Here is an 11,360-nt window from a genome sequence, read left to right as displayed (position 1 = left end):
AACATTTATTAGGATCTTTCTCTCATTCTGGCTACAGGAAAACATCTTGCTGTAAGCTTGTAAGTAGAGTCGCATAGTTTTTATCTTACTAATTCAACAATGGGGGAAGGAAGGAAGGAAAAGGATCCTAATCCTGCCAGTTAGAAGTAGAAGAAGCTACTTTATAGTTAATCAGATAATTGATTAGACCTGTTCTGTCTGCTCTGACTGCCAGCATTGGGTGTTTAGGGTTCCAGGAAGGATTATTTCTTAGCCCTTTGCTATATATAGGGAAACCAATAAATAAATAAAATTAGAGTCACCTTTTCTTTTTTCAAAAAGCACCCCTCATCCTAGAAACCTCATAATTCTATTTATTTTCTCTCTCCATCTTGTTATTGGTATCATTATTATATGATTCCAAAGTTGTATAGAAAGATATACAGAAATGATGAGATGGGCTATTGTGTTTGGATCCAGAGTAATTTTTCACTAAGTCTAAGCTTTCTGCAAAACCAAACTATTTAATCCTTTACTATATTATCTTTACTGCAAGGAAAAAGGAAAATAAACTTTTCATTGTATCCCTGCCTCTCATAACAAAATCTAAACTATGTTTTCGTTTTCAGCTAGGCTTGGTTTTGGTTCTTGGAATTAACCCAATCGAACTGGATGATGCCTCTTGGGTTAGCTGTAACAATCAAATTGTATCATTCAGAGACACCACCACGTTAGTCTGGAAAATCAGGATGCAATGAGATATTGTAGCCCTTTTAAGATTTAACTGACAGATCAAAGTTGGAATCATAAACTTTCGTAAACCTAAGTCTACTTTCTCAGACAACCTGACATTTGAGGAAGTAGACTTTACTCTACAAAAACTTATGTTACTAAATTTTGTCTCTCAGTTAGTTTCAAAGGTGCTGAAAGATTCCTTTGGAACAAAATTGTAGTTAGAAAATTCAGCAAATCTGTGTTGTTTTTCAAACAAAGGTATGTCTCCTTTGGGATAATTTCAGAAAAGCAGGATTCAAAGGGAGTATGATTAGAGGAGAAGAGACCCAGAGATAGGTCTCATATTGTAAAGTAAAGGTAGGCCTTTGACAATACAAAGGTAGGAAAGTATTGACGTGTATCAATCTGTGTATATGTCAATCAATCAATCCAAACTTTATTACAGTCCAAAGACCCAATGAACTCAGCAGTAAAAGATACACAAAGTGCAGACAGATTAGTAAACTGATAAAATGGATTAAAATGCAGTATGACATGCTATACAATATGCATATGAACAAGAATGAAAGCACTGCAAATAAATGCAGGGCAAGTTTCAGCCTGAGACTAATACAGGAAATTGTCTTATCCTGGTTACCATGGAGAGAAACTTGTCAACAGCCAAGGACATATGGGGAAGATTATCTCCTAATGAAACCTTTACATGGAATTGGGTTGACCTACCCAGTAAGTTTCTCAGTAGTGGGTTAATAATATGTAGCCAGGCCTGTTTGTAAAAACTACAGAATAATAATATGTGAGACATACATTCAACTTCCTGGTTATTGCATGGGCAAAGTCATGCATTATATGGGACTCCAACAAATCTACCTCAAAGCAATTCAGGTGGGAACACATTAAATCTTGTCTTGGAGAATAGGCAGCAATATTTGACCACAGTCAAGTTCTTAAGAAAATTTGCTTCATGGAGAGACTCAGCATAATGTATCCACAGGGCACTTGGGGAACAAGAAACATATGAGCAAGAGTACAGCTCACAGAAGGAAGTGTCTGACAATCTTTGTTTAATAGATTGAAGTGCCATGTTAAAGCCCATGGGAGTTAAATGGGACAAAGAAAGGCCAATAGAAGAGGCTTTTAAAAGAATTTAGCTTAAACCAGTTACTAGTGTACTCATCCTGGGCTAGATGGTGAATTAGACCTGAGCCCAAACAGAAAACACTGACCTTATGTAAGGGTCCACCACCAAACTCTTGTTGACAGAGGGATTTCCCTGGTTTCTAGCAGTAAGACACAGGAGGGCACACACCTCACAAAGTGGAAGAAAGCCCTCAAAAACTGTACTTGATGTTAGGCCACCAATCCAGATGATGGAAGCATACAGCAGCTAGTATCCAACTCCAAGCATCCAACTGCCTTGGAGTTTTAATAGCATATGGTATATACTGACCCCCTTTAGTAAAGCTAAAACACAAAATGGCTGATCTGCTTACTTGTGCTTTCAGGGAAATAGAAGATATATGTGTGAACCCAGAAGGTGGTGCTGGGTGATTCCTGTTTGACCCCTTGGCCATTGGCCTATTGGGTCCCTCAAGGATCTATTCTGTCACCCATGATGCTTAACATTTACATTAAATTGCTGGGAGAGTTCAACCGGAGTTTTGGAGCTTGGTGCCATATTTATACAGATGATACCCAACTTTTGGTAATCATTTTCACCAAAAGCCATTCTGGTCTTGAATCGATGTTTGCTGGCAGTAATGGACTGGATGAGGGTAAACAGATTGAAATTGAATCCTGACAAGAAAGAGGTGCACCTGGTCAGTCAGAAGGCAGATCAGGATATAGGGATACAAACTGTGCTGGAAGAGGTTACATTCTCACTGAAGACACAGGTACATAGCTTGAGGGTGATCCTGGATTCATGTGGATCCTGGATTCATGTGTTGGCAGTGGCCAGGAGTGCCTTTGCATAACTAAAATGTGTGCACCAGCTGCACCCATACCTTGAGACGTTGGATCTGGCCATGTTAGTACATGCCTTAGTTACATCTCAATTTGACTATTGCAACGTGCTTCCCATGAGGCTGCATTTAAAGAGTGCTCGGAAGCTTCAGCTGGTGCAGAGATCAGCAGCCAGGTTGCTAACAGGAACACTGTATAGGGAGAGAACTGATTCCCAGTTTACTACTGAGTGAAATTTAAAGTGCTGGTTGTTAACTTGAAAGCCCTAAATGGTTCAGGTGCAAACTACCTGGCCAATTGCCCCTCCTCATTTGAAATTGCCTGGCCACTGCGCTCATCAGGGGAGGGCCTCCTCTTAGTCCCACCCCCATCTCAAACCTGGTTGGTGGGGACGAGAGAGAGGGCCTTTTCTGCAGCCACCCCCTGCTTCTGGAACTCCCTTCTGAAAGAGATCAGAATGGCCTCATCACTGTACTCCTTTAGGAAGCAAATAAAAACATTCCTATGTACCCAGGCTTATGGAGTTCTGAATTGTTAAAGATCTTACCCTGATGAAATAGGAATGTAATATGGACATGACTTCTTACCCTGATTTTATTGATACTGTTTTTAATTTATTATTGTTTCTCTTGTGATTTGAATGATTGTTGAATATGCTGTTTTGTCCATTGGAATTTTTAAAATTGATTGTTGTATTTTTATGGCATTGAATGTTTGCCTTTTATGCTGTGAGCTGCCTGGAGTTCCCATGGGGTACAAATAAAGTTTTATTGGGTTGTTGTAGGTTTTTCTGGCTATATGACCATGGTCTAGAGCAGTGGTTCTCAACCCGGGGTCCCCAGATGTTTCTGGCCTTCAACTCCCAGAAATCCTAACAGCTGATAAATTGGCTGGGATTTCTGGGAGTTGTAGGCCAAAAACATCTGGGGACCCCAGGTTGAGAACCACTGGTCTAGAGGCATTCTCTCCTGATGTTTCGCCTGCCTCTATGGCAAGCATTCTCAGGTAGTGAGGTGGACCTCACTACCTCTGAGGATGCTTGCCATAGATGCAGGCAAAACGTCAGGAGAGAATGCCTCTAGACCATGGCCATATAGCCCAAAAAACCCTACAACAACCCAGTGATTCCGGCCATGAAAGCCTTCGACAATACAATAAAGTTTTATTTCCTTACTCCTGATGCAAGCTGTCAAAAGGTTTTTAACACTGCTGTTTAATAAAGAATTCAGCAGTAGAGACCAGATGTTGTGTTCATATTGCCGTTTCTTCTTGCATTCCTTTTTTAGTTGAAAGACGGTAGGGGGTGGATAACTGGATCCAGATTTCCTGTAGCTAAGGTAAGTATCTCTTAAGGCTCTTTTCTTCAGCTGGCACTCCTTATAAAACCAGATAGGGTTCATTGAGTGGGTACCATTAACTTGAGAGTAACCTGGCTTGGGGACTTAAACTAGATTTTCCTGAAAAAGATGGAATAGTTTTTCATAGGCTACCAAAATGGATGCTGCCAGTCAGTCCAATATAATTACTAATCTTAATCTGTTTGCTGGTTCTGAATTTAGTTTAATCATCAGTCATCCATGTGCATCACTAAATAAATAAATAAATAAATAAATAAATAAATAAATAATATAAATAATATATAAATTATCTTCTACCCTTCTCCCTGAGGGGACTCAGAGCAGATTACAGCATATAAACAGATGCAGGCAAACATTCAATGCCTTGTTACAATGGACTTGACTCTTGTAGGGCTCCCTGTGGCAATCTTTGATACATGGGTTTGAGTCAGGTGCACTTTATGTCCAGAAACAAGTATAACAAAAATCAGAGGCTGGTGATCACATTCTAGCGCCAATGCTAGAATACTGAACTCGGTGAAAAGCATTTCTAGAGACCAAGGCATAATCCACTGTAATAGAACCAAATGGGTTTGAAAAGGTGAGTTCACCCCAGCTATCCTTGAGGAGCCACCCATTTAGAATCAGCAGGTCCAAATTAAACTGGAGTTGGGCCACCAAAAACAAAACAAAAAATGATTTCCGTTCTTTTGATTTTTTTAAGGGGGATGACCTGTTGTACCCTTAGTCTTTTAATGCTGAATATTTGTTTTCTAAATATTATTGAGACAAATTCTTGCATTTAGATTGCCCAAAATGTATACATATGAATTGGGGAAATTTTGTTAATAGTGAAGAGAGATACTTCTCGAGTTTACTCCCAAAAACCTTCAGTCTGAACTTTAGATTTAAGTGGTGGGATATAGACAGAACAAGTATTCTGGGATATTGTATAGTGGGATATAGACAGTCAAAATTAAAAAGCTGCTAGCGCAGAACTCAAGTGAATTCCACAGGCTAGGTGTTCACACTTATCTAAAGAGCTTACCTTGGCCAACAGTGAAGTTGACACCAGAACTGAACGGTCTTCCCAAGCATGCCCTTTTTTTGCTTACTTGACTAGCGTTCAAGGAATACATTAGAGTCTCGCTTAACCAACATAAATGGGCCAGCAGAACTTTGGATAAGTGAAAATGTTGAATAATAAGGATTTTACAACTTAAGCACCAAAACATCATGTTTTACAACAAATCGACAGAAAAAGCAGTTTAATACACGGTAACATTATGTAGTAATTACTGTATTTACGAAGTTAGCACCAAAACATCACAATGTATTGAAACAGTTGTAGATCCAGGCAGGAGGCAGACTGTGTTGGATAATACAGAACGTTGGATGAGTGAAGGTTGGATAAGCAAGACTCTACTGTAGGTGGCAAAACTATTTAAACCAATTGTATCCATGTTTCCTGCAGCAGGATCACAAAGAAGGCAGAAATATATTTACTAAAATTGCAATCCCCACTTTTAATTGCCCAACCAGCAATATTCCAGGAGTTATTCCTTAAAAGAGAATCCTTCTTGGGCCATACACACCAATCCGCAGGGCTAATCTGGTGTAAATTGTCCTCGTGATCTCTCCTGATACACCCTTTTGCTGTGACTTTAGTTCTGGGGATTAATAGGGATGAATCTGGGTCTGGGTCTATAATATTGAGAGAGGGAGTTCCTGTTTGCAAAACAACAGGAAAACTATAAAGCAATAAAATGCTGCAGTAAAATGGATTTGAATGCTCAGCAGCAGTCACTAGACTAATGATAAAACCAACAAACTGCAGAGGGCCTGCCAGTGGTGCCGGCACTGATTGCATCTTGGTCTCCAATTTGTGTGTATTTTGAAAATCTATAATTTGTTAAAGAATTTCTAAACTATTTTTAGAATGTCAAAGCTGTTACAAGAAAACACACATTTGAGAAAATATAGTATTTAGCACATTCTCAAGGCCGTTCTTCTCCCCAAATGTTTTTGCTTTTAGAACCAAAAGAGAAGACTGAAAATGGTCCTCTGTGTCAGAGCTGTGCAATCCTTGATCCTCATCTACTGCCTCTGGATGTCTGAAGCCCGGCAGCATAGTTCTGTTATCACTGTGCCAAATGGAGGATCATGGGGCACCTGGGGGGACGTGGTGTTATGCCCTCAAGGATACGCTGATGGTTTTTCTATTAAGGTGTGTTTATTTTGCAATTCCTTTGTTTGTCTTGTCTGTAACTGGGAACTTCTGAGGGTCCAGAGGTCATTTTCAGCACGCTTACAACTTTACCATAGTACTCTACTCCTGGTCCCGCTTAAAATCAGAAAAAGCCTATTTTAGCTGACTTCTATTTCCAAAGAAAGAGTTAGGCTAGGCTAAAGACCAGGCCTAAAATTTCCAAGATGTCTGGGGGTGTTTGGCATTTAGAATCAGAGAGATGAAATGTACAACTACAGTACTCCCAAGATCAGGTAATTCAACTTTAATATAAAGACCTTCAAAGTGGGAGAGCTCACCACCTCAGAAACAATCTATTCTAGTCTTCATCAGGTCTTACTGGGATGTGTTTAAGTTATTTTAAGTGTGTGTATGTGTAGGGGTTTGGGGACAATCTAAAAGTACTGGGATGTTATAATGGGTGGGGGCTTGCCTAATCTCTTTGGGGAGAGTGTTCCAAAGTCAGGGGGCCGCCACAGAGAAGACCCTCTCCCTCATCCCCACCAGCCAGTTGACTGATGAAGAGCATGTGATGCAGCAAGTTTGACTGCACTCAGTTCCATTGTCCCACAGAGAGATTTCCTGCTTCAACTTGGAAAATAAACCTGATCAAGATATACTAACAAAATTAACAAACTTTTCCTGAATTTCAAGGGGGGGGGGGGCTGTTTTGTTTTGTTTGAGTTCAGGAGGACCCTTTCCATGTTAGGCAGTTTGTATCTATGAATCGCCAAATTTGTCCAAAAGGTTTGCATACCTCTATATCGTAATACAGTCTCAATCAGGGTGTACTGAGAAAATTCCCATTTCAAATACAGAAGGACATGTTCATTAAGATGGGCAATATTGTAATTCATAATTTAAGGAACAGTTTTAACACAGGCACTTCTCTTATTCTTGTCCAGGTACAAGAATATCAAGGTGTATTTCTATGGCAAGATGATACATCTCTGAATTCTATTCGTCTCCATTGCTCAAATGGCTCTACAATAGAATCTAAAGCTGGGCCGTGAGTCATTTTTTGATTTCTCTGTTTTCTTTGTCCTTGCTTTTCTTGCTGGAAAGTGCAAGATAGGGAGTGTAGGCGACATTCCTTGATGCTAGATGAAAAACTAATGGACAGCACCAAAACCCACACCAAAAGTGGGTTTCTGTGTCCACTGCCCCCCAAACACCCAGGCTTTCTTGGGGGGTGGGGAGCGTGGAGAGGCATGTAGCCAGCCCAAAGCCCCCCAACGTCCTCTGAAAAGTTAAAGAAAAGGTACCTGACCACTGTAACTTTCCTCCTCGTGTCCTCGTGGCTCAAGGAAATGGTACCTGAGAAGACAGGAGGGGCAAAGAGCAAAATCCCTCCTCATCCCCTATCTCCTCGCACATCATTTCCTTGCACCAGTAGGACATGAGGAAGGAAGTTATGGCAAACCCTTGGAGGAAAGTTATGGAAAAACGTTGGTTTGTTCCAAATTAATTTGTATTTAATTAATTCGTTTGGACACCCATCTAGACAGGCCCAAAAACCAAGATAGGTCCTGTTTTTTGGGCCTGTCTAGGTGGCCCGTAAGAACTTAAATGCTACCTAGCTAATCAAATTTAAGTAAGAAAGGGTAAACATTGCAGTCTGTTGCAGCAAAAACAACAGAGTTTTGTGGTCTCTTAGGTTTTATTTTGGATAATAATCCACAGCATTAACGTCACTCTTTAGGACTTGGGCGGACTGTATTCTGTGGCCTCTCTAATTTGCTTTCAAATGGATTTATCACAAATATTCTTCTTTTTTTTTTTTTTACCTTCACATAAATATTGTTGGGGATTTTGAGCCAAGAAAGAAAAATCTTTTCTTTCTTGAACACATACCCAAAATCTCAAAATACAAACAGTACTGAAAATACGTTAAAAACACAGTTGTTATGTAGCTCAGCTGGAAGTCACGATTTTAAATTCCTCTAGGAAAGAAGATAGCTGCTATTGAAAAGACCGTTCTGCTCAAAATCACCCTGGTTATGCCTATGGTTTGCATGTTTCATATATTTCTCAGGACTGTTTTGCTATCTTTTTTTTCTCTGTCAGGCAGGGAACATGGTCAGATACTGTGAAGTGTCCCAAAGGCTACATGGTTTCCTTCGCTCTGCAAGTGGTTGAAAGCCAGGGAATTGGTGATGATGTTGGAGCCAACAACATACAGTTCACCTGCGAGGATGGAGCTACAGTGGCGACTAAGTCACATGATTGGGGCACTTATGGTCCATGGAGCCAGCGTTGCTCTGAGGGCTACATATGTGGGTTACAGACAAAGGTGGAAGACTGGGGAGCACAACTTGATAAGACGGCACTTAATGATGTGAAGATGTACTGCTGTAAATAAACAACTGGTCTCTCAATGTACTGAGACACAGCTCTCTGTGTTCCTTTGCATTTTCTGACATGAATCCTAAGCAGAATTAAATATTAAATGATAAAATCTGTGTCTTTCTTTATCTCCATACCAAGGTGAGGTAATACTATTATCGGACTATTAAAGTATCATTAAAAGGTTAACAATTTATTTATTTATCATATCAGATGTAAAATGAGGGTGCAGTTGTAATGTATTTAAAAAACCACAAAGTTTAAAATCTTGGGATTATACTAAATGTCCTTTGACCAGTAGCTGGCCACTTGGAGTGCCTCTGGTGTTGCCGTAAAAGGGTCCTCCATTGTGCATGTGGCAGGGTTCAAGACTGCATTGTAATAGGTAGTCTGTGGTTTGATCTTCTTCACACTTGCATGTCGTCAATTCCACTTTGTGGCTCTATTTGTTAAGGCTGTCTCTGCATCTTATGGTGCCAGAGTGCAGTCTGTTCAACACCTTCCAAGTTTCCCAGTCTTTTGTGTGCCAAGGGGGGAGTCTCTCATTTGGTATCAGTCATGGATTGAGGTGCTGGTTTTAGCCTGCCATTTTTGGACTCTCGCTTGCTGAGGTGTACCTGCAAGTATCTCTCTAGATCTTAGAAAAATATTTCTTGATTTAAGGTATCGATGTACAGAGAGATGTAACTGCCTTGGTCCTTTCATTATTGGCTGTTTCCTGGCAGATGTCAGATAGTGCAATACTGGCTAAACAGTATAATTTCTCCAGTAGTGTAGGGAGCAGATATCCTGCAATAATGCAGCATGTCTCATTAAGAGCCACATCCACTGTTTTAGCATAGTGAGATGCATGCATACTCAACAGCAGAGTAGCAAAGCGCAAGGGCAGATGTATTCACTGTGTCTGGTTGTGATCTCCAGGTTGTGCCAGTCAGCTTTCGCATGATATTGTTTCTAGCACCCACTTTTTGCTTGATATTCAAGCAGTGCTTCTTGTAAGTTAAAGCATGGTCCAGGGTAACTCTCAGGTATTTGGGTGTGCTGCAATGCTCCAGTGGGATTTCTTTCTAGGTAATCCTGAGAGCTCGAGATGCTTGCCTGTTCTTAAGATGAAAAGCACACGTTTGTGTTTTAGATGGATTAGGGATCGGTTTGTTTTCCTTGTAATAGGCAGTAAGATCACCTAAAGCTTTGAAGAGCTTCTGTTCAACCATTTCAAAGCTCCCTGCTTGAGCAGTGATGGCACGATTGTCAGCATAGATGACACTCTCTGTCCGTTTTGGCAGTGACTGATTATTTGTGTAAATGTTAAACACTGATTGAGTGAGCATGCTCCCCTGAGGCAGACCATTCTTCTGTTTTCACCATCTGCTATTTTGGCCCTGGAACTCAACAAAAAAAAAGTTTCTGTTTTGTAGTATGTTTCCTATGAAGCCAGTGAGGTGGTGGTCCTTTGTGATATTATACGTTTTTTCTCAGGTGAAGGCAATGATTTACAGTGTCATAAGCTGCTGACCAGTCCATGAAGATAGTTCCTGTAATTTGCTGCCTCTCAAAACCATCTTCTATGTGCTGAGTCAGGTTCAACACTTGTGATGTGCACTTTTTGCCTTTCCTGAAGCCAGCTTGCTGTCTTTTAACAATGGCTAACAATGATAATGTCTGATGTTTGAATGTCCTAGAATAAAGCTGGAGGATGTTGAAAATGCCTAGAGAAATGTTCTCTCTTGGCTTCCATAGTGATGCTATGATCTACCTCTGCTGGCGGTTTTGTTGGACGTTAACTATGTAATAGTGCTTGTGATCAGGAGATAGCATTTCTCTAGGCATTTTAAAGGTCCTCCAGTATAATTCTGGTAGCCGACTTCATCTGGAGGTGCAATACATTGTTCAATGCAATACATTGTTCAAGGAAAAATAGGGTTCCAGAGTACAGAAAAATCATATTATCATGAGTAGGAGTTTCTTCAAAATGAGGTATTGAAGGCATCCTTTCAAACATTTCTACTGAGAAGATGAAATGTATTTCTGAAGAAACCGGAATGGATGACCAAAGAACTTTCAAGTGAGCTAAGACTTAAAAGGGACATGTGCAAGAAATGGAAAAATTAGGAAATCACCAAAGAGGATTCAAACAAATAGCCATGATGTGTAGGAAGAATGTTAGAAAACGTAAAGTATGAAATAAGCTCAAGCTTGCTAGAAAGGTTATAAACAATTAAAAAAATTAAATCATACCTGTAGCAAAAGGAAGAACAAGGTAATAGCAGGGCAACTGCATGGAAAAGATGGTGAAATGCTGACAGGGGACAGATATAAGGAAGAACTATGCAACATCTTATTTGCTTCAGTCTCCCTTCAAAATTAGAAAGGTGTCTAGCTTAGGGAAAATGGTGTAGAATCAGTAAAGTGGTAGTACAAGAATAACTAGTCACTCTTACTGAATTCAAGTTCCAGGGAAGATAAATTACATCTAGGATCCCATCTACAATGGCCATTTAACAACAACAGCAACTATTACAATCCCAGGTGACAGCAGAATTGACAAGAAGCAACTGGAAAAGCTTACACAATATGAGGATTTAGAATGGGCCACAGAAACAGAGCAAGTGAAAGACTGTATGGTTAAATGGGCAGCCAACGTGGGTCATATAATAAAATTGGAGGAATGGGAAAGAATATGGAGCCACAAACTTTATATATATATATATATATATATATATATATATATATGCCTGCAATTTGAAAGA

The 11,360-nt window shown here is 40.0% G+C and overlaps 1 protein-coding gene across 1 annotated transcript; it reads left to right on the top strand.

The window, feature by feature from the left end:
- LOC132770074 (vitelline membrane outer layer protein 1-like) lies at positions 1-8,722 on the top strand. The gene is made up of 5 exons (XM_060766959.2): positions 1-59; positions 3,966-4,016; positions 6,052-6,243; positions 7,170-7,273; positions 8,332-8,722. Exons 3-5 carry the CDS (start codon positions 6,073-6,075, stop codon positions 8,624-8,626), a joined length of 570 nt encoding a protein of 189 aa, XP_060622942.1. The 5' UTR covers positions 1-59; positions 3,966-4,016; positions 6,052-6,072; the 3' UTR covers positions 8,627-8,722.
- The last annotated feature ends 2,638 nt before the right edge of the window (positions 8,723-11,360 follow it).

The sequence above is a fragment of the Anolis sagrei genome, chromosome 3, assembly GCF_037176765.1.
Source record: "Anolis sagrei isolate rAnoSag1 chromosome 3, rAnoSag1.mat, whole genome shotgun sequence".
Lineage (NCBI taxonomy): Eukaryota > Metazoa > Chordata > Lepidosauria > Squamata > Dactyloidae > Anolis > Anolis sagrei.
The sequence above is the reverse complement of the archived record's forward strand: the minus strand, read 5'-3'. Positions and strand labels throughout refer to the sequence as shown.